Below are 24919 nucleotides of genomic sequence, written 5' to 3' on the forward strand. Positions count from 1 at the left end.
TACCTATTTCCCCATACTTTTTTTTTTTAAAAAAAGAAGCAATGGTAAACAATGGTTGTAAGGTTATGAGAGAAAAAAAAGAAGGGTATTTTTGAAATAATATTTTTTATTTGAATTTACTGTAGTAAATCAGAGGGTCTCATCTTTGATTTGTTTTTACTTGTTTTTTATGATAATTTTCAATTTCAAACATTTTATTTAGCCATAAATTACCAACCATAGGAAGTTTTATTTAGAAAAGTCTAATTTGGCTTTTTGGATACTATAAATATATATATTTTTTAATTGATGCATAAACCAATTTAAAGATACTCTTGATCATCCGAATAAAAAAAAAAAATCTATCAATTAGCATAAAAAAAATGTGTGTATATATATATATATATATATATATATTTTTTTTTTTTCCAGCCGCACACAGCAGCAGACAATCAATAGCCTATCATATCTTACTGGCCAATGGGAGACATCTTGTGACCTTGTTAACAAGGAACCAAATTCTTAGCCTATTGTTGGTGGGGCAAAAAAGGGCTAAAGGCCCACATGCTGCTCAACTGGATGAGGCTCAGGCGAGCACAGCTGCTGCTAATATTTTCACACAATTTTATAAAATTATTTGTCGGTTACTTCGCCATATAATCCATCACGCAATTCAATAAATTTAATTCAATTGATTTTATTGGACATTTTACTTAACCAATTAAGTATTTTTCTGAAACTAATTTATTATTATTTTATAAGAATCTTTCCACATGATGGGTTATAAATAATTGTTACGCCCAATGTTACCTCTTTATGTAATAAGTGTTTTTTTTTTTTTTAATTAAAGACAATTTTTTCAACCCTGGCTGTCGCTCGTTCTTAATAGGCGACAACACGGAAATGTCAGGTGGAAGAGTTACAGACCTTCCACCATCAGCAACTTCAATCGACTTTCAGCAACTTGCTCAGCAAATGAGAGCACTTATGGAAGCTATTTTGGCTACCGAACAAATCAAAGCTTTTCATGTCCATCTACCATCAATTCTTCGACAACATGTTCCTCCACTACCTCCTGTGCATCAGCACCTCCATTTCATATAAGAAACTAGGATAAACAAAATGGATGCAAGTAGGCATAACACTGCCACTGTTTCTAAAAGCAAATCTCGTTATCGTAAGGACCACTCTTATACAGGGTCACCAGATCAAGACCGCCGCGGATCATTAGGCAAGGCTATTGTTCATACCTCTCGACAACAATCTGTTCTCCATCAAAATCTTATTTCAGTAGCCCGAAGCCTAAAAAAGCATGCGGGGAAGAAGATACAAGTGGCACAAATATCGCATGACATATCAGAGACTCTCCATTAAGCCAAAATGTGCTCAACACACTCCTTCCCAAAGACTTAATCGTTATAAAGATGAATTTGAACAACTATGATAGTCTTTCTAATTCTAGAAACCACATCCAGACAAATAAGCAGAGCTCATTGATAAGTTGTTATTGAACGGGCTAAACTAGAAGATACAAGGGGCTAATAGAGAATGGATCGAGCTCCTACAAGACAATGCAAAAGATCTTTGTAAGTTCGACTCCTTTTCTCCTTACAATCGTGGTAATGGTATTATTAAACTAGTGTAAACTATGCAGGAAAGTACACCTTTCCAGTTGTGTGGACGTGCCTGACAACCTTAGCAGGCAGAAAACATGAAAGCTGGAGGTTGACATTTTTCTCTCTTTCTTTTTTGATGCGTGGGAGCATGATTGAAGGAGAGCAGCAACATCTTATGAATTCTTCAACGCAATTGGGAGAAAGAGAAGTCGGCCAGCTCATTAAGAGACTGAGAGACAGACGTGTCTCCTATGTCCTCGGCTGCTAGTAATTAAAATTCCTACAATGACTAATGGTGTCCCTTCTCTCTGGAGCATCTTAGTAGCTTAGTCAACTCTGTGCTAACAATATATTTAGATTATAAATTGATTAAGAAAGGACAGGGCCTAATCACAAGCTGTACACATGACAAAAGACTCCTAATTAACATTATCTACAGTTAATCCAGTGAACTAAACAAGTAAACCCTTTTCCTACTCTTCACTCTTCAGATCTTGAAAATGAAAAGTATAGGAGATTTGATTCTACTTTAGCATATGGAGTTAATTAGAACCATGTTTCCAGTTACTGTTTGCATAAAATATTAAATAAGCGATGCTTATCCTAAAACTGCACGATAGAATGCTTTACTTGGACGAGTTGGGAGATCTTGTCGACACAAGGTTTTTTTTTCAAAACAGACATGGCCCTATGTCTGATTCCAAAAAGGATTCTTGTTATTAAGTTATTAGGTTAATTCAGGGATCATTGGGTCAGTGATTTTTTTAATTAAAAGAAATTTGTTTATGTTTTTTTAAAAATATTTCTTGATGTTGATTGAATTAAGTTAATTGAATTTAATTAAGTCAATAATGAAATAAAACTCAACTCGACTTAGCTTTGATTCATGGATTTACTTAGATTTAATAACTATGAAATTAATTATATGCATTATTTCATAAAAAACATTGATGAGGGCTCAATTGCCATAACAATTATAGCTATTAAACCAAACCTATCATGCTAAATCGATATAATAACTTGGAACTTAACTTGGATTGAGTTTTACTTCAAACCTATTGATTCAACCAAATTTAAATGGCTTGTTAAATTAACTGGTGATCTGATAAAGTCAATTTTAAATTTTTTTAAAAAAACTTAAATAATATTATTTAAAAATAAAATGATTGATTTGGGTTCACCCAGTGTTCCAGTAAACAAATCAAACCCTAGGCTACTATGATAATAATTTTTAAAAGGTAGGGTTAATGACATGTTTTATCTTTATATTTTTATTTTCTATATATATTTTTATTATTTCTCAAATAATGATCTTATCCATCATCACACGTATTTTTGAAATGTTTCATAATTAAAAAAAAATGGACGAGATTTATAATAGAATATATAGTAAAATAATAGAATAACAATTAAAAAAAATTAATACAATGAAAAAATTCACAAAAAAAAACAACAACAGCAACTCATGCAGTTAACCTAAAAATAGATTAAATGTAAGATTGAAAAGACTCAGTAGAATGTAAAAGAAATATCAAAGAAAAGCTCAAAGCTAAAAAGGAAATTCATGCTGTCCATGATATTCGAGTCTTAAATAGACGAAAAATAACTTCTAAAATAAGCAAGCTCATTAAAATCTTGCCTTTTCAAGGAAATGGCCATCATTATGTTTTGCTTTCAATTCTATATTTCAAAGAACTTGCGCAGCAATGATGCCGATGCTTGCTGATGAAGCTGTCCAAACGCGTTGGCTCTTGTCCCACAAGGAGAATTTGGCAAAGAATTATACAGAAAATGATCTGCCATTTCCATGAAATTTAATGGCATACCTAATCTGGTGTTTGGTAACCAAATCATGGAAAAATTTGACAACTCTGCTAGGATTTTTACTGCTTATTACCCATGATGGGAGTGCGTTTAACCCCACGCATAAGAAAAGAGACAATATGAAAGTATATTACGGTTATTTTTTAAAATATTTTTTATTTATAAATATATTAAAATAATATTTTTTTTATTTTTAAATTGATATTTTTGATATTAATACATCAAAATGATCTAAAATTATCAAAAAATATTAATCTAAAATAAATTTTTTAAAAAATATGTTTTAGATATGAAAACAAACAACATTTTACCGGGAAATATTGCTTCCATCGCAAACATTAACTCTCTAGTAATGCTTTGTTAGGAAAATTTAAGATACTTTAAAGAATTAAAAAAATAAATGGAATAAGATTTTTGTTCTTTTCTCAATATTTAAATTAGTAATTATAAGTAAATAATAAGATTATGACATGGATAGTGTTATTTTTAGAAAAAAAACATCTCATCTACATAAGAATAATCTTACATATAATAAATACACTTTTCACACAAGACATACACAAGTTGATTGATTAACCATGTCAGAATAGTTCTTATATAATTTAATTTTAAATTAAAAAGTTATATTGAAAGGCTTTTTCTATCAATTTCTTTCTTAATTTACCGATTGACCATATTATCTTTGAATCGACTAAGTTGATTTGATTATATAAAAATCATTTATATATAATTTAATTTTAAATTTAAATTAGATAAAAATTTAAATTAAAAATTTTTAAGATTAACCGGTTCGGTCGAGATTTAATAATAATATCATATATTTTTGGATTTTTTTTCCCTTAAGATTTAATTTATTTTCTTATCCTTCTTGTGATATGGTCCTTCTTGTGATATGGTGCAGGCTTGCAAGCTGGTATTCACTAATTTTTTTCATTAAGAACAACAAATCCATTTCACATCACTTGTTAAGTCTTCACTCTTGTCTTAATTTTATGATTCCAGCAAGTAATTTTCATTAATGGTCTGTTTCAAAGCCGTTCGAGTCCAAAAGCCAAGGCCAAACGCAATCCAGAAAGATGGAGGCAAACCGGCTTTGCACGTTAAAGTTGCCAGGTGTCACCTCCCCACCAATCACTCGTTAATAGCCGTTTATTTGCTACAGAATCTAACGGTCACTATCACATCTAGTTTTTCCGTTGGCGCGTTCCCTTCCCAAATCTCTCTCCGTCTTTATAGCCTTGCCTTCTCTTTAATCTTTAGATCCGTTATCAACGGTCATGTTTTCCAACGAACTTTTAAATAAAGTGAATAAGTTCAAATTAACCCTCTCCAATAAAATGGGACAATTCAATGCATTAAAAATCTAGTGTTATGATTGATCACATGAATAAATACTTTACAAAATAAAAATAAAAATAAAAATATTCATCCATTTTTCATATAAATATAATCTTGTAGATTTTTTTAGATAATCTTTATAATAAATATTTTTATATAATTCATGTAGATAAAATAACATGATGCTAAACTTAATAGATTAATAAAATAAACTTGAACTCAGTTTGATCTGACAGGTTAACTTGAAAAATCCAAGATTAAACATTAATTTATGTTAAATTTATAATTAAATTAAATAAGATGTTAACTTAATTAAATTTAATAAATCTATTAAATTCGGCTAAATTAACAAAGAAGAAAGAAAACAATATTGCTTTAATGAAAGTGAATTAAACCTATGATTTAACTCCAATGACTCAATAATTTAGATATTTTTTGAGCTAGTCTCCAATTTCGATATCACAACTAAGATAGCAATAAACAGCACCCAAGGCACCGGCCCAGCGGTGGAATTTTCCAATAAATTAGTAATCTACCATGGGACACAAACCCACCACCAACGGCAACAATGGCAACGCGTCTTTGACAAAAAGGTTAATTCTTATAGATAGTTTATACGCGTAGAACAAGATGGAGATGAGGCCACCTCTAAAGTGACCAACTTTATATATATATATATATATATATATATATATATATATAAAGTACTATCATGAATCCAACAATTTGTGCTCTAATTTCCTCTATATAAGGACCGAAATTTAGCCTTGAAAATCTTGTCAAAACCACAGCAAAAACACCAAGGCAAAGCATCTCCCCACCCCACATTTTCTCTGCACTCCTGCTTTCAATGCCAACTATTTTGCTTAGGATTTTCCTTCTTTACAACCTGCTTAACTCTTTCCTCCTCTCTTTGGTCCCCAAGAAACTTAGGTTCCTCCTCCCAACTTCTTGGTACCACCACCACCAAGCCAATACCAACACTTCTTGGTGCCACCCCCACCAAGCCAATACAAATACCAAGAAACCCTCTTCTTTGTTGCCATCTCCATCTTTTGTTTTGACAAGAATGGACCAAGCTGAGTTAAAGAGAGTTTTTCAAATGTTTGATAGGAATGGAGATGGGAAGATCACCAAGAAGGAGTTGAATGATTCTTTAGAGAATCTCGGCATCTTCATCCCTGATAAAGAGTTGACTCAGATGATTGAAACGATTGATGTCAATGGTGATGGTTGTGTGGATATTGATGAGTTTGGTGAATTGTATCAATCACTCATGGATGAGAAAGATGAGGAGGAAGATATGAGGGAGGCTTTTAAAGTTTTTGATCAGAATGGGGATGGTTTCATCACCGTTGATGAGTTGAGGTCTGTTTTGGCATCACTTGGGCTTAAACAAGGCAGGACTTTAGAGGACTGTAAGAGGATGATAATGAAGGTGGATGTTGATGGTGATGGAATGGTTGATTACAAGGAGTTTAAGAAGATGATGAAGGGTGGTGGCTTTAGTGCTTTGGGTTAATCATATGCTCATATTTCACTAATCTTTATTATGGGTGTAAATAGTTTGGACATCAAGAAAGAAAGAGTGGTGATCATCAGACAGGATCAGCTTTAAAAAGCGTTTCTGCTGCGAATCAATAGCACACGGCTACAGCAGTCGATCATTGACACTCGCTGGCATGTGGCAAGGCAAAGCCATCAAAGTTGAGCCTGACGGGGTTTGGAACTCTAGAGTAGGCAATTTGTATTGGGGTTTTACTAGTTTTTTGAAATCTTTTTGATTGGCTTGGTTGGTGGGTGGTTTCATTGTTCTTCTTGGCTAAATCCTCCATTATTTATCATTGTTTTTATGTTATGTGATTTTGTTGCAAACTAGAATATAGTTTTCATGAAGAGCTCTTCTGAACATCGATGATTTTTGCAAAATAGCTTCCATTTGTAGTGAAATGTCCTACACAGATAAAAAGGAGTTGTAGGTTTGCTCATCTTGAGGATGAGATGCAGTAAAATGAGTCAGGACCTTGAATGGCAGTTCAATTCACACCCTAAAATGTTAAACCTAAATTTGCCACTATAAGAAGAAACCAACTGAACACTGACTTTAGTAAAATTAGAAAGAAGCTACAAAAAAATCCAAAGAAACCACTACTAAAAATGATTGTAATGTCTCTTCAGACATTGTTGGCCTACAATGTGATTACAACTTTGTGCCCAAAAGGCTACAACTGGAAACAAAAGGCATTTTGCAGGGTTGAAACAAATCTGAGCAGGGGAGAGAGATAGCTGTTGAGATGTTCAGATGAGAGAAAAACTCAGCATGTAATTTCCAAAATGAACAGGATATGACCATCTTCCTCCACTTGACTATGAGCTAAGAGCATTGTATATACACCAAAAAAGTTCATGACTTGTATTCATTCTATTTCAGTGTTCTCCAGAAAAAGTTTTATGTCAATTATACAGACGGTCAGCCTCGATGAGGAAATCCAGAAAAGAGCAAGCTCGATGTTCTAGTTTGGAATCCACTGAAAAATTGCAATTTATCAGTGTTATACAAACTCTAGATCACCGAGCTCAATTTCTTTCAAAGTGTTACTATATCTTCAACTCTTAGAGACATGAATTCTTCATGTTCCTCGAGATCTTGGATAATCATGGTTAGCTGTTGCTGGACTGCTGCAGATTGTTCTCTTTCACGCTAAAGATCATCGTATAAATCCTGGATCTTCTTACCTTCTTCCTCCTGCAAACATGTTGAAAGTTTCGAAGTTGACGAATGACAAGAAGGAAAATGTTGAAAGTAGTAGAAATGGTGGAAGAATCCATTATCGGAATCTCATCATCAATACAACTCCTCGATCAAATATATTTCACAGCCTACGTGGAAGGCTTCAGCCTTTTCCATTGGTTTTACTTCAAAATGACACGAGCAAACTATAATTTGAAATCAATCTTGGAGCCTTCATGAGGAATTGTTTTATTTCAGTTGATTTCACCCACTTTCCTTTTAACATATCTAGATCTTTTCCACACAGGAAGCTCCTCCCCATCTTGTATGACTAAGTTCAAACCAAAGATCTCCCATTTTCATATCAGGGAAGTACCGCCATAGCAAAAACGTTTGGCGCTGTCAGTATGACTTCTCATCTCACCACATGCACATAGCATAGGCAATGGATTTTAAACTTTATGTTTTTCATTTGCAGGCAACAACTGATTTTTCAACCATGTAATGACAGAAACCTTTGCTGTTACACAGACTTGAGCAGGATAATGAAAATTGACATGGCATTGCGGAAAACATGGCAATATGTGACTCAGAACATCTAAGAACTTTGTGTTTGTGGGCTATGATAACCATAAAATTGGTAAGAGCCTCAGGACTAGAGTGTCGCTATGCTGCCACTAAAATTGGCAATATGTGCACTAATTATTTCCAGCCAAGAATGAAAGGCTTGCTGACAAAACTGCCACCTAAATCCCTACCACTGCCGATGCACACTTTCAGAACACAATCATGTAAATATAAGCTGCATCAGTTTTGGGATTACCAGAACAAGGCATGTTTGGATCTGGTTTTAGGGACAAATATTTGGATATTATAAACATGATAACAGACGTAAACAGCTATGAATCCATGGAGTTGTAAACAAACAGTGTTCGAGGAGTGTGTGATATTAGAAATGTCGCTAAGAGAATTTCTGGAAGAACTCGAGCATTGGTGATGACTGATGAGTGCATGCATGTATTTAGGCTGGTGTATATGACCTTCAAAATCAGACACCTTACAAATCTGTGATGCATTTCAAGACCGGTCAATACCCTTATCATGTATATTCTGATTTCTAAAAATTGCTGACTTTATTTATAAAAACAGCTTTGCAACTTGCAAGTGATATCTCGGACTCACCTCACTGAGTGTGCTTAAAGTTGGCAATTCGCCATGAAATTTACAATGAGTCATGAGCTTGTGATTGTGCTCTTGTACATATTTGGTAACTACCCATTTCCCTCCATCCCTTGCTGCCAACCTTATCATGGCCTTGCATCCTTCTATTGTAACTGGACGTGGAGGAAGAACTGAGTCTTTTCTCAGTGAGTGCCTTGCAGAGGGAAGGCCTTCTCTATAACATACAAAGTCACGCCCAATAACTGCCATATTCTTTAATGGATGTCTAATCCGATTTGCTCGTTTGGTGAAACCTGTTCGCTTGGCATATTCACAACAGAAATCTCTTGCATCATCTAAAGATGGAAAAGGCATCCCAGTATATGGTTCTAAACCATCCACATTTGAACTTTCCATAGACGGTTCTGTCAAAATCAAGCCATTATTTACAGCACTCTGAAATGCATTGCTGAAGCAGCCTATCTCCTGTAGCTTCGTGTTCACCAAAACTTTCAAAGGTTTCCTCATCTGAACCTCCTTCACTATCTAGAAAGCAGTTCCCATCAGTGGTGCGGGTCATTACATTACCAGAAAGAGAATTCTATCCAATGATTCCTAATGAAATGATATCCAGTGCTCCTCCTGGCCCTGAGAGATGGATTTAAGTGCGATGCATATTGATCACTTCATTGTAGTGACAAAGCCAGAACATTAAGCACTCAAGCTGACAAACATATTCACAAGAAAGAAGAATAGTTAACCATATGACTGCTGCAGCTGCGATCTCAAGCACTTAAAATTGCACATTTTCTCGCTAACCGTTTTCATCTTGAATACTAGCATATACATAGGAACTTGAAAACGAGGTTCTTAATTCTTTGACAAAATCTTTTTTATGTGAGTTTGTTAACACTCTCATTCTCATAAGAAGCCAAAACAAAACAACATAACGTTGATGATCTCACCTTCCTCAACAACAAATCAAATAAATCAATGGAATCAGTTTCACCTTTCTTTTCCAAGTAAAAATTTTGAATTTTGAAAACACAAAGTATAAAACAATTAAGTTAAATTATATATATATAAAAAAAATTTATAAACTAGGATAACCTGAGTTACTTGGCAAATCTGTAAACCACATTAACCTCATATAAAAAATTAATTTAAAAAAACAAATTTCAAAGATGAATTTTTAACAATCTCAATTTTGAATGACAAAATCTATAAAAATATATTTTAAAAAAATCATAATAAAAATTCAAAAAAAAAAGCAGAAAAAAAGAAAGCAAAACAGTGGAATGTGGATTACTATTGTAATCTACAGTGCAACGAGTGGTAAGTGAACAATAGTTTTCCCTTTTCTTTTAATTTTTGTTATTTTATAAAGTTTAAGAACATGATTTTTTTTTAAATTATTTTTTTAACAATATAAAAAAAATAAACTATAAAAAAATTAAATTCAATTAAAAAAAACCTTTCAAATTTATAAACTGAGGCAACCTAGGTTACCTCGATAAATTGGCAAACCAAACTAACCTTGTAAAAAGAAAAAAAATAAAATTACAAAGCTAAATTCTTAATATTTAAATATTAAAAAATGATCAAAAAAATATTTTTTTTGTAAATCATAACAAAAAAAATAAAAAGGAAAGGAAAGGAAAAAAAACTATAAAAAATTCAAGTTCAATTAAAAAAACCCTACCAAATCTATAAATTGAGGCAACCTAGGTTATTTCGACAAATCTGCAAACTACACTAATCTCATAGAAAGACAAAACAAAAAGAAAAAAATTATAAAGCTAAATTCTCAATCATCTTAATATTAAAAAATAAAATCAATAAAAATATTTTTTAAAAAAATCATAACAAAAAACAAAAAGAAAAGGAAAAGAAAAAAAACCATGTATAAAAAAAAAAAAACAATGTGAGGATACACTATAAAAATCTACAATATTTTATTAGAAAAATTATAATATTTTTCTTACATGATTTAGTTTTTATTATAATTAGCCTAACTTTTAAAGGTTTTTTATTTTTATTTTTTTTAACAATGAAAATACTAAAACACCATTTAAATCAAAGAATATATGTTTGGTGTCCATGGTCAGTTTAATTTTTTCCTCTTGGATACACGGTGAAAATACTTAAATGCTCTTAAGAAAAAGCAGCCTTTCATGAAGTGTTTTTTTTATGTCACATCAAGTTTGGTTTTTTTATTATTCGCTATGTTTTGTTGATTATAATCTTTTTGTTAATGAATGTTCAATAAAATTACTTAATTGTACTCAAAATAAAATAAAAAAATTTCAACTAAGAGTCTTTAATGTCTTTTCATATTGTTTTTTTTTGGTACTTGCTTTTCTGTTGTGAAAATTATATTTTTTTAACATAAATTAAATAATATTAAAATTAAAAAAATGTTAGTGCATATATATTTTATATAGCTTGTACTTTATAAGCTTGTGTGTGCCTTTTAATGGTTCAAACTTATGTAATATACATACTTTTTTTCTCTCATGATATGACACATGTAATTGATGCCTGAGATGTTTGTTGCTGGTGGAATTTTTATTTCTCTCTCTTCCCCTTTAAAATTGTAGATTTGTCTTATTTGTTTAATCTTTTTTAGCTTTGGTTTTATTTTTTTGATTTTTGATTTTTAATTTATTTTTTTTGTGAAAGTTTTATTTCTTTTCAATTTAATTTTTTAATTTTAATTTTTTCATATATTTATGTTTCAATATAATCCTTATTCTTTTTATTCTTGATTTTTTTTCCTTGATCCTTTTATATATTTTTTTAATTTTATCCTCTAATCCAAGTTCATAGTGTATTATTTTTATTATTTTGGTCCTTGCTTTTTTAAATTTTTTTCTTTTTTGTTAATGTTTTTTTTCTTTTTATTTTAACCCTCAAATTGAAAGTTTGTTGTTGTATTCTAATTTGTTCTTTTATTTCTATTTTAACCCATATTTTTTTATTTTTTATTTTTTATTTTTTAGTTTAATTTATTTACTTACTCGATTTCATAATTCAACATTTCATTTTTTAAAAACTAAGCTCCATAATTTTTTTATAAACAATGTTTTTGGTCTAATGATTTGAATTAGAAATTTAAAAAATTAATAGAAATTAACCGTTTTTTATGTTATTTTTTAACATGGTTTTGACATGGAAAAGAGGTATGCTTTTTATATAGTTTCCAATTTCCAAAATGAACAGGATGTGGCCATCTTCCTCCGCTTGACTATGAGCTAAAAGCATTGTATTTACATCAAAAAAAAGTTCATGACTTGTATTCATTTTTTTTGGGTGTTCTCCGAAAAAACGTTTTATGTCAATTATAAGATGGTTAGTCTCGATGAGGAAATCCAGAAAAAGGCAAGCTTGATGTTCTAATTTGACATCCATTGAAAAATTACAATTTATTTGTGTTACATAGATTACAGATCACCAAGTTTAATTTCTTTCAAAGTGTTAGCTATATTTTCAACTATTAGAGACATGAATTCTTAATGTTCCTTGAGATCTTGGAGAATTAGCATAACTATTGTTAAAAAATTTACCTTATGCTTGTTACTTAAATCATCTCAAAATGTATTATAAATAAAAATATTTTTTTTTATATAAAAATATATGTTATCTTGTATATTCATTTTCATTAGATAGTGTAGCTTTAAATTGACGCATTTTCTAGATGATGTTTTTATATTTCTCATTAACAGTTGATTTCAGATCCTTTATTCTTGAGTGTAATCCTAAATTGATATATTCTCTTAGAGATGTTTAAGAATTTTTTATAAATTTGATAAGTATACTCTCATGTATAGATAGAATAAAGAAATAAGAATCCCTAAATACATGTATACCTGCAACTTAGATTTCCCTTTCGTTCCAAGCTGGAGGTGAGTTCCACCTATTAAGGATAAACAACATTCAAACTCGTTAAAATTTAAATTTTTTTATAAGCATTGATGTTAGACCTATACAAAATTAGGTTCCTTAGGAGAGATTGTCCTAATTGATAGGTCGAGAGACCACATAGTCATATGATGAGTTTTGTCTTTCAAAAGAGCATCTTGGAGAGACAAGCGACCCTTGTGCTAAATAAGTGACTAAAACCCTCATTTCTTAGCTAATATGAGATAATAACATTATTATAAATGATAATATGTTTCTATACCCACACATGAGAGGCCCTCCAAAAGTTATTGTCCTAACTGGTAAGTTAAAACCATATAGCCATATAATGAGATATAAGCGATTAATGCTCTTATCTCTTAACCAATATAAGATAATAACATCATCATAAATAATGATGTGTATCCATAGTTGCACATGATACAGCCCCGAAGGTTATTGTCCTACTTGATGGGCTAGAACTATATAATAATGTAATGAGTTTTATCCTTGAAAAAACACTTCTTAAAAAGAAGGATGACTTTTTTGCTATGTAAGAGACTATGACCTTCATCTTCTAGTGGATGTGGAATAGTGATATCATTATAGTTATCTAAACAAGAGACTCGAGTAGTGTAGCATGACTGATGGTTTTACAGACAATGTCAATGATGATTTGTACCCACACCTACATATGGTAGGTGTTACAGTGTTAAATGTGCACGGGGTGCACACCTAAGGCATGCTGTCCAATACCAGGCCTAAGGGTGCTGGCAGCCATGCCAACGATGGGATAAATTAGCAGCGCAAATTTATGCGGCTATAAGTTTGTCAAAGGGAACATCGGTAGCACGGAATGCTGGGCTTGACGATGGAAAGTCCAAGCCAGAATGGAAGACTCGTCAGTGGCATAGGCTGGCGAGAACTGGAGCTGTCGAGAAATGCAGGGTAGCGCAGGATGTTGACAAACATAGACTTGGCGATGGAATGTTCAAGCCAGATAAGGAAACTCGTCAGGGGCATAGGCTGGCGAGAACTGGGGCTGTCGAGGAATGCGGCAGCACAGATTGGTGAGGTCTATGGGCTTGGCGATGGAATGTCCAAGCTAGACAGGAAAACTCGTCTGGGATATGGGCGGACGAGAATTGGGTCTGTTAAGGAATTCAACAGCGCAGACACTGGGAGCCTGCGCGCAGATGGGAATTCGGCAGCGCAAGATTTGGCTAGCTTGCATGCAGATGCGAATGCGGCAGTGCAGACATTGGGGCCTGCACGTAGTTGCGAATTCGACAGCGAAGGAATTGGGGCCGCACGCAGATGCGAATTCGGCAGCGCAGGAATTGGGGCTTGCACGCAGAAGCAAATTTGGCAATGCAAGATTGGGGCCTGCACACAATTGTGAATTCGACAGCGCAGGATTTGGGGCCTGCACGCAGAAGCGAATTGGGCAGTGCAAGATTGGGCAGCCTGCACGTAGATGTGCATTCGGCAGCGCAGACATGAGGGTCTGCACGCAGATGCGGATTTGGCATCGCAAGATTTGGTGACTGTACCCAGGGTGCGCACTCGGCAGCGCACAAGAGCTTGCACAAGTCAGGGGCTTGACTTGGCAAGATCTAAAGCTTGGACGAAGGACTGTCCAAGGCATGTGGGTGATTTAGCAGCAGATGAAGCTAGAGCTAGCAAATGGGGCTGCCAGGCAAGCATGCAGAAAGTGGGAGCATAACTGGGGTGTTTTCAAGTTGCTGAAATCATGAAGCACATGGGGAAGGAAGTTCTCCACTATATCCTGGAAATAGGGATATGGGTGAGCCACAAATGATCATGGAGATAATGGGGGAGTAAGTGCCTATTATGTCCTGAAATATAGGGATTATGGGGGTGCCCTGCAACTCACATACTTGGCTATAAATGGTGATGGTAATTCTTTGTTGTATAGGGAGAATACATAGAGAATAGAATGCATAGAGAGGAAATAACGTATGTAAACTTGTTGGTGTAGCATGCGAATTCTGTGCATAGCACACGTTGTGTAATCCTTTGTTGATGAGATAAATAAAGGTTGAGAGGTATTCTTGTATTCTCAGTGTGCTTGGTTAAGAGCAATTCTACTTGTGTGTTCCGCTTGTCTTTAACATGGGAAAGTGGAGAAACCTCTTGGGTGAGGGAAACACTTAGTTAATAGGCAAATACGAGTGGATAGACTAGGGAAGGCTGAGTCTAGCGAGGGACTAAGCTGCCACACGGGTTTATTCGCGTAGCGAAAAATTACCCCGTGACAGTAGGCCTCTAAAAAAAGTATTGTCATAATTGATGGGCCAAGACTATGCAGCCATATAATGAGTTTTATCTTTTAAAAGATATTTCTTAAAAAGAGATGTGATTCTTATACTATATACAAGCACAAGCGACTAAAACTCTCGTTTCCTAACTGATAAGAAATAACAACATCATTATATTTTTCTAAATGAAAGGTATAAATAGTGTTGTATGACTAGTGTTTTCATATACGACACTAATGATGGTGTGTACCCATACCTATACATATACATAATAAGCCCCGTAACAAATAATATATTTGTTGACCGGCCGTAGCCCATAATATGTTTTGTCATTCAAAAGGAGTCTCTTGAAGAGAGAGAGATGACCCATGTGCTCTATAAAGCGACTAAATCTCTTGACTTTTAACTTATGTGGGATATGAAATCATTATTATAAGATAATGTTAATGCTATAAAGAGATGAATTGAATTATTGTCAAAAGTAATGGTAATTAAGAGAAACTTAGTATAATTATAGAATCTGACCCTAGTGGGTCTCGAATTGGCGTAGAAAATGCCACCGTAATATCATCAATGGTGCCCAAATATTGGATGGCAGTTATCTATCGGATCTAATTGAACTAAATTAGAGAAGATAGGATTTAATTCACCAAATCTCTTTTCATAGGGACTAAATAAGAATATTTCCACAAAATAAAAAATGAACTAAGCCCAGGATGTAATAACTTTTGGACCAGCTTCAACAAAGTCTGAAATGCGAAACCCTGTTTAGAGTCTACAAGGACTGGACTTGAGAACGGAAAATAGTTGTCTTAGTCTCTTCTTCCTTCTCAAGAAAACTCCACTCGACTTTCCGGCCACCTCCACCACTTTTCAACCCCCACCCATGACACACCCCAGTTGACCCTTTCTCCTCTTCCCTATTCTCTCTCTTTTGATCTTCTTGTCCTCCTGCCTTGTCTTCTCCAATGGCTTATCGGAGAAGACAAGCTACCGGTTCCTCTAGATTGTCACTCGATGACTTTTTAAACTCTAGTTCTGCTAGCAATATAATTTCACCGAATTCTGCAGACTCTATATCGTGCTTTGAAGAGCATCCCATTCCCAGGATTCCCAAGTCGAAGGAAATTTTTTTTTGGCCTGGCTGTCGTCCATCACATGTACGCGAAAAGAGAGGGCCTTACCGTGTTAAGATCGCCCGTTTTGCTGGACATGTTGGACTGAAAATTGGGTAATCTTACATCCAGTTTTATCCTTATTTTTCTCATATGTACGCTGCAATATTAATTTCATATAATGTTTATTATGAAGTGTTTGAAAGATGAATGAGAAATTATAAGGTGAATTTAGTTTATCATAAGATCGCGCAACCGCTTAATAAAGCATTTACAAATCGTTAGATTTGTCCATATCTTCAATTTAACGAGTCACGTTTTGAATGCGAATCTCTTCATGTTTAATAGTCAATAGCATAATTATAATTATAATTATAGAATGAAATAATAAAAAAAATACACTGATCACAAAATGATGTGACATCCTTTCATATTTCATATCTTAATGATAATTATGGAATGAAATAATAAGAAATACATCAATCTAAAGATAATGTGGACAAATTCAATGATGCGTAACGATTTTATTGGTTTCATAAATGAAATTAGATACTGATAATTTCTCAAAACAAAAAAATAATAGTGAAAATGTCAATAGAAAACCTACAGCAGAAGTGCATAACATGCAACTGCATTGAATTAACTATAATGAACTCATTTCTGGAGCTGATTCCATATCATGTCTACTGTCTTCATAACAATCCAAGGGTTCAACAAGGTGATGATGTTTGCGGCAATCCAAGTCAAGAGGATGCTGATGTTAACGGCAATCCAAGTCAAGAGGATGCTGATGTTAACGGCAATCCAAGGGTTCTTCAACAAGTTGCTGACGTTTCCAGCAAACCAAGCCAAGAGGGTGATGATTTTTTCAGCAATCCAAGGGTTCAAAAAGGTGCTGACGTTTCCAGCAATCCAAGTCGAGAAGGTGATGATTTTTTCAGCAAACCAAGGGTTCAAAACGGTGCTGATGTTTCCAGCAATACAAGTCAAGAAGGAGATAATGTTTTCAGCAATCCAAGAGTTCAGGAAGTTCTTTTACAGCGTTTACTGGAAACAACAATGCGCAATGTTTTTTCTCTTACACAGAAGGTAACTGGCTGTTGGTCTAGTTTTTCTATTCCATTTTATTATTAGCAATTATGCACTGAATCACTTGTGGATTGGTATAGACAAAGTGAAAAGCATAACGATTATGCCAAATGTTTGGCAGATTAGTAGACGAAGACTTGCAATTACAAATTGGGAAAAGGGTGGTCTTATTGGAAGCGGTTCATTCGGATCAGTATACAAAGGATCTAATGAAAAGGGATCATTCTTTGCCGTGAAGGAAGTTTCGCTTAGTAATAAAAAGAGTCTAGGCCCTCTCCGGAACGAGATTTCTATATTGACAGGTTTGGATCACGAAAACATAATTCAGTATTATGGAACAGACGAGGATGAAGAAAAGCTTTATATTTTTCTAGAGCTTGTAAGTCATGGCACCCTTGAACAAGCATATAAGAATTGCCCTTTCAAGGAATCCCAAGTTTCTCATTATACTCGACAGATATTGCAAGGTCTGAAGTATCTTCATGGTTGCAATGTGATTCATAGAGATCTTAAATGTGCAAACATACTGGTGACCGAATTTGGAAACATAAAACTTGCTGATTTTGGCCTGTCTAAATTTATGGAAGATGGTCAGTCTTTGAAGCCTGGCTCGAGAAGTTCATTGTGGATGGCTCCGGAAGTTGCCAATCCTAAAAGTGGCGGGTATGATTCTCGAGCTGATACGTGGAGCCTTGGATGCACTGTGGTGGAAATGCTGACCCGGAAGTATCCACAGTATAATGTCAGGAATACATTTTTGGCCTTAGAACGAGCAATTAGAAAGGGCACAGGACCTATTATTCCTGATTCTCTCTCACAAACTTCGAAGGACTTCATCAAAAAATGCCTGCAGCCAGATCCAAGTATGCGTCCAACTGCTGCCGAGCTTTTAGCTCATCCTTTCGTGAATGAATCATCTTGCACGCAACCTGATCTTAGTGAATTGCTTAATGGTGAAAGGTGAACCTTCAACACTTTTCCCTTGTCTTTTCAAATCTTATTGGATTATGGACTTGGATTCTAAATCTATGAGTTCAGTCTTTTAGTTTTGATGAATCTGTACTCAGTGCTGTTGAACATTCCCAGCTGTACTCAATGAAGTTGGTTGGTCAGCCAGCCGAGGACATTTCTTCTTATCCTGTTTTTGAATCCTTTTCTTCTGTTTATTCTCCTAGATGTTTTTCTTCAGAGCTTGCAAGATCAAAAGAGAAACATTAGGCACCATTACAATGGAAAGTACGCGTTCGAGCAGCTGCGAGCGTATTACTTAGGCTTAATTCAATTTTTTCTTTTTCCTTTTCTATTCTTTCATTCAATTTTGAGTCAATTTATTGTTCTTTTCTAGATCAATCTTAACCCTCCCTGTGGCGTAATTCATATCATAGATCTTTTGAAATGAACATCATTAATAGGCCTCTTACAATGTTAGTGACAGACGGAGGGACCATGCATGATCAATCATTACAAGTAGAAAGTCTTGAGTGACCAAAATTGAAGTAAAAGGGCTGATGTCATGTGTGGAGGTGCGTTTATTGTAGCTGGCATTGTAAATTGCAATAATGCAACTAGCCTGGCTTTTGGGGTAATTAAGAGGGTTTTTATTTTTTATTTTTTTTAATAGTGAAAATACTAAAAAGCCTTTTAAGTCAGCAATATATGCCTGGTGTTCATGGGCAATTCAGTTTTTTTCCTTATGAATACGATTGGAGTTGTTTTTTTTTTTAAAAAAAAAAATTACCCTAAGTCTTAAGTTTGGTTTTTTGGTTATTTATTATTTTTTTATTGAGGATATTATGATCTGTTTATTTATAAATGTATATTTAATTGCCATCAAAATAAAAGAAACAAAAACCCCTTAAGGCAAGGGTCTTTCATGTATATTGGTTTTTTTTGTTTTTTGTTTTATTTTTTGTTGAGGGTATTATAATATTTTTATAAAAATTAAATAATATAAAAATTTTAAAAATACTTACGTGCAGCTAGTGTGATGTCTCCCAATGGTAAAACCTTCCCTTTTACCGTTATATTAGATGTGCCACAACATTCTTTCATTTTTTATTTTTTATGGTGTGATGCGTATTGTTGATGGTTTAGATATTTGCTGTGATGAAACTTTATTTTTATTTTTCACCTCCCCTCAAATTATGGGTTTGTTCTCTTTGTTTAAGTTTTTTCAGCTTCAACCCTTTTTTTTTTTAATTTTTATACTTAGAATTTTTATGAAAGTTTTTTTTTTTAATTTTGTCCTTCAATTTCAGTTTTGTCATGTATTTATATTTTTAATTTAGTCCTTATTCTTTTGATTCTTGATTTTTTTAGTCCTTTTATATATATTTTTTAAATTTTTGTACCATTCAATCTAAGTTTATAATGTATTGTTTTTATCATTGTGGTCCTTATTCTTTTGATTTTAATTTTTTATTTTGTTAAGATTTTTATTCTTTTCAATTTAACACTCAAATTAATTTTTTTATTTCTATTTTAACCCTCATTCTTGTAATTTCTATTTTTTTTATTTTGAATCTTTTTGTATAATTTATTTATTTTCTTGATTTCATCATTCAACGTTTTATTTCTTAGAAATTGAGTTTCATAATTTTTTTCATGTATAATACTTTCAGTCTGATTGATTAGTACTTAAAAGTGCATTTTCATCATGGTTTTATATCATCATTTTGCACTTGAAGTATCAATAACTCCTTAACTAAAGCATGTTTTATAATAATATATCTAATAATATAAGATACCTTTAATTTATGGTAAATATTTATTTTAAATGCAGGCCTATCACATAAATGAAAAGTTTGATTGATGACTTTAAAAACTTAAATTGCAAGGGCAAAAAGATGACCAAAATTAGAAAAGAGATGTCGGTGCAATCCAAACCGGAACACTGTTCGGTAATTGGGTCATATCTGGAGCTATAAATCTTAGATTTAGGTCTACTTTATATGGATGGAAAGGTAAGACAGAGGCCTACAACTTTCATATAGAGCCCAAGATCTGAAAAGGCCATTTTCAAGTCCAAATTGTAGCAACAACAAAGAAGCCCGAATCTGTCCTCCAACCCGAGCATTGTTTGGTATTTTAGCCATATCTGGAGTTCTAGAAGTCCAAATGAGCTGAATTTTTTACATAAGATAGTTGAGACAATTGCCTACAACTTTCATGTTTGCAAGTGGTTCCAATTTTGACGTTATCAATGACGTTTTGGGCAGACAAGAGAAGATAAGGATTGTCACCAAGTCAAGAGTTGGCCACCCACTCATCAATTAGTCATCAAATCAATAGCTTCCAATTTTGGCCTATAAAAGGAGGCATTTGCCATGCATTTAGGTATCTTGTTTTCCAGATCAAGATCATGCTCTTCCTTTCTCTCTTTGTATTTTTTGTAATGTTTATGCTTTATTTTCATTAATATCAAGTTTATGCCTTTCATTTCCTTTTCTTTACTTAGTTAACTTTTATGTTCTTATTTTGTTTATCTATTTTTCTTTCTTTCATTATGTCTAGCTAAGTTTATTATGTCAAGGTGAAAAGGTTACACTAATGGTGTAAGAATAAGTATAGTGTAAACTTAATATGTACTTTAATGTTGATACTAACATATTTTATATTTGTTATCTTGTTCACTCTTTAATACTTTGCTTGTTAAATGACTAATCTTGATTTATGTTGTATAACACTTGGTACAACAAATGCTTGGCACTTTCATAGTCCATACTGTATGGTATAACCGACACCTGAGCTATGAAAGGAACTTGATTTGTTGTTAACATAAGTTATAATCATGAATGCTTGACGAGATTTATAAGTATTAGCATTAATCGAATAAGATGACTAATGTAATCATGTTAACAATCTATAATCTGATTGGAACCTCCTTTATGTGTGGTTTCCAATTGAATAATAAGAGTTTATATTATACTTGTTTGACATACCATTAGTGGAACCTCTAACCTTGACATTTGTTATTATCATTGTTTAATCGTTAAATTAATAGTCCATCTCAAAGTTCTTATCTTCTTCTTCTTCTTCTTCTTCTTCTCCTTCTTTTTCTTTATTATTGTTATTATTATTATTACTATTATTATTAGTATTACTACTATTATTATTATTGTTATTGTTATTATTGTCATTGTTGTTATTATTGTTATTACTATTATTATTATTGTTGTTGTTATTATTATTATTATTGTATTATTGTATTTATAATTTGTACAATTAACCTCCCTGTGGTTCGACCCCAGTCTTGTCGGGTTATTTATTACTTCGACACTCCTGCACTTGGGAGAAGACATCAATCTTTTAGTCATGTCACTGATAACCTATATTACGAGTTTAAAAAGTTAATAGGAGTTGACATCTTTTTTTATCTTATTTTTTTTTTCTGATATCGTCAAACGACATAGTTTTTTTTTATAAAAAATAGCTTTGTGGTTTTTTTATATTTTATTTTCTATCAAATTATCATAACCTCATGAGCTAATATATGAATTTTATATGTTAATTTGGATTATCAAATTAAATATCTATCATGTTAACTCGATTTGGCTCACACCAAGTTTTTTTGTCAATTTTTTACCCTATTTCATCCTACAATGATTGATTAACTAAAAAATAAACAACATTGTATTTTTGTTCTTGGATAAAGATTTTCTTTCTAGTTTATTGTCATTGTTTTTCTCATATAATTTGTTTTTTCATTTGCTATCATTTCTTTTTTTTTTTTGTTTTTCCTGTATGATCTAAATAATTCCAACTTATTTAGTTAGTTGGGATTATAATCCAGGGTATTAATTTAAAAAAAAAAATGCTTATAATATCTAAATATGTTTTTTTTTTAAATAACACAGGCATGAAGCATAACATGATTCCAACTAATGATATACAAGATATATGATCTAGGGCATTAAGTAAAACCTTCCATGCTCAAGTGGTGTATTTAAGAAAAATTTTGAAACCAAGATGACTATTCCAAGCCAAATCTAATTTTTGAAACCAAGATAACTATTACAAGCCAAATCTAAAAAGTTTAATTAGTTGACTCTGAGTTCGAGAAGCTGGTACAACGATATCCTAGTTTCCCCTTTCACCTTCTGCACTTTAAATGGGAGGAAATCTTTTCAGTGGAAACTCGTAGCCCAGAATTAAATCTTGATTTATCGATCGGTGATCTGCTTAAAATCCAGATGCATGGTTTTCCTAAATCATTATCAGCTATTAAAAGTTTGTCAAGATTCAGCTAGCAATCTCAGTGTACAGCAGTTCCAAAACCAGCCTTTTTTAACGAATCCAATCGAACCTTGCTGCTGAAGAGATTAATAGAGCACATTTACATTACAATTGGGTCTAGAGGTTTGGATGGCATGAACAATCTTGCATGCAGCTAGCAATAGTTATCTTCGCGAAAGCAAAGTTCTAAAATGAGGTTATACATTTGTAATTTTTCAAGCAAAACCAGAATCAGTTGGCTTCAAATGCTCTTCAGACTCAAGTTCTTCCACTTTGTTAGCCACAACTTCAGCCTTAATGGATAGACGTTGTGTCCATCAAAAGTTTCAGCTAGCAAACACCTATAATTTCTGTTTGAATGGACTTCTTCGCTAGAGGAACTTGTCATCATGAACCTATCGGAAATTGAGATGTCAAAACCCAAAAGCATAGAAGAATCAAAACAATGCCTCACCATGGTGATGATGCAAGTGACACTCGCATAGCATACTTATTGCTCGCAACATTATTCAGATTACTTAGCTAAAAATATAAATGGTGCAGGCCTTGGTTGAATTAGCATGTATACATGTCTCTGTTGCGAGGTGCCACTACCACTATTCTACTGAATAATAGAAGAAGGTATTATCATAAAATTTCTCATTCCGACAAGAAATGAGAAAGTGCAGCACATGGAGATCATGGGAGGGAGATTTATCTTATAGTATCTGTTAATAGGCCTTGTTTTCAGGGGTCACAGGGCTTCAGTTTTTTTTAAATAGTAAAAATACTAAAACACCCTTTAAGTTAAGTGATATATGCATGATATGAAGGGCGTTTGTTTCACAGAAAGTAGTGTTCTAGAAATCACTTTTCAAACTTTTCTATGTTTATTTGTTATTAAAAAAATTAGTCAACAAAAAACATTTTCCAATAAAAAAAATGACTTTGTTTACAAGAAAATGTTTTTCTTTAATTTTAGGGGGAATGACTTAGTTTACAGGAAAATGTTTTCCTTTAATTTTGGGGGGAAAAGACTTTCTAGAAGTTGTGAAAATTTTAAAAATATCATGTTATTTATTGATTATATTAAATTTGATCCTCAAATTTTTTATTGCTATATATTTTATTTTGAGTCTTTTTTTCATCAATTTCATCCCTTAGAATTTGATTTTTATATCAATTTTGGTTCTCATCTTTATAATTGTTATTTGTTTTTCTCTTATTATTTTCTAAATTAAAATTTTTTATTTATCAAATTTGATCCTTATTTTTTTTTATTGTTATTGTAACCCATTTTCAGATCCCCGCACAAAAAAGAAAAAAATAAAAATATATAGTTTGAAGAAATCCAAAAAATAATTGCAGCTAGAATAGGATGCCGAAGCAGCCAAAAAAATAGTCAGAATTTAGTTGAGGAGGTTCAAAAATACAAATATTAAAATTTGGTATTATATATTTTGATTGATAAGAGCTTTATTGACAAAAAAAAAAATCAAGGTGAGGAAGAAAAGTCCAAAATCAAATGTTCATAGACTCAATTAAATTGTATTGAAGGTTTAATTGAATTTATGAAGGGTTTGATTGCAAGAAAAATTGATTTTTGAAGTCGATTTAGGCTTTAATTGAAAGAAATTAAAATTCTAAGGTCAAATTATAATTTTTGAGAGTGGATTTGGTCAAATTAGGGGCTTAATTGCATAAATATTAAAACTTGATGGTCAATTATGGACTTAATTAAAAAAATCTAAAACCAAGGACCAAACTAGAAAAGACACGTAAATAGAGGAGCTGTAATTGACCAAATCCGGGACCAAATTGAAGAAACTGAAAGTTTGTTGTCAATTGAAGGTCAAATTGCATAAATCAGAGATCAAGAACTAAAGTAACAAAAGAGGTCAACTTTAGGGCTGACGATTGAACTGGGCAAGGATGCAATTGAATTGATTTTTAAAATCAAAATTGCAATTTAGGACTTAATTGAGCAAATTACAAATTGAGAATTGATTTGAACTTCGACATATATTTGGCGCCATTTTCTTTTAAATGAAACGACGTGTTTTGTCCAAAATAACATTGTTTCATCCACTGTTAAAACAGAAGAAAGGGAAAAGCCCAAAACGATGTCGTTTTGAACGACATTATGAGTCTTTTCTTCCCTTAAATGCGCAGAGGCAGGGGAAGAAGATGTTTTTCTCCCCTGCATTTTCCCGCTCACCTTTTCTCCCAAAACCCAAACACAAAACCAATAAAGCCCCCCCTCACTTACCTGAACTCTAAACGGTGGCCTACCACAAATTAAAAAACAAAGGGGACAAGTCCTTCGGGCAGCCCTGAGGTGGCTGTCCAGTGGCCGTTCCAGCCACCCTAACCGTTTGCCATGACTAGACAGGGATAATAGCCCTCTCTCCCCTTGTTTTTTATCTATAAATATAGGGGAAAAAGTGCATACCAAAAAAAAAGGGAGAACCAAAAGGAAAAGAGAGAGAGAGAGAGAACTAAAAACAGGGGAGAAAGAAAAGGAGGAGAAGAGAGCAGACCAGAAGAAGGGGGGAAGAGAAGAAAAAAAGAAAGAGGGGTGAAGAGAACGACAACAGATAGAGAGAGAAAAAACAAGGGAGGAAAAAAAAAAGCTAACAAAACAGAGGAATAAAGAGAAAAAAGCGAGGA

At 33.0% G+C, this 24919-nt stretch overlaps 2 protein-coding genes and 1 pseudogene across 2 annotated transcripts; 2 read left to right on the forward strand and 1 right to left on the reverse strand.

Moving 5' to 3' along the window:
- The first annotated feature begins 5461 nt into the window (after positions 1–5461).
- LOC105134397 (calmodulin-like protein 3) lies at positions 5462–6624 on the forward strand. Its single transcript, XM_011038796.1, has one exon. The coding sequence runs from the start codon at positions 5608–5610 to the stop codon at positions 6277–6279; it is 672 nt and encodes a 223-aa protein (XP_011037098.1). The 5' UTR covers positions 5462–5607; the 3' UTR covers positions 6280–6624.
- Positions 6625–7344: 720 nt separating this feature from the next.
- Positions 7345–9177, reverse strand: LOC105134446 (protein FAR1-RELATED SEQUENCE 5-like; annotated as a pseudogene).
- Positions 9178–15515: 6338 nt separating this feature from the next.
- LOC105134398 (mitogen-activated protein kinase kinase kinase 1-like) lies at positions 15516–18555 on the forward strand. The gene is made up of 3 exons (XM_011038797.1): positions 15516–16062; positions 16654–17035; positions 17157–18555. Exons 1-3 carry the CDS (start codon positions 15800–15802, stop codon positions 17997–17999), a joined length of 1488 nt encoding a protein of 495 aa, XP_011037099.1. The 5' UTR covers positions 15516–15799; the 3' UTR covers positions 18000–18555.
- Positions 18556–24919: the final 6364 nt, after the last annotated feature.

This window comes from Populus euphratica, unplaced genomic scaffold, assembly GCF_000495115.2.
Source record: "Populus euphratica unplaced genomic scaffold, PopEup_1.0 scaffold67.1, whole genome shotgun sequence".
NCBI lineage: Eukaryota > Viridiplantae > Streptophyta > Magnoliopsida > Malpighiales > Salicaceae > Populus > Populus euphratica.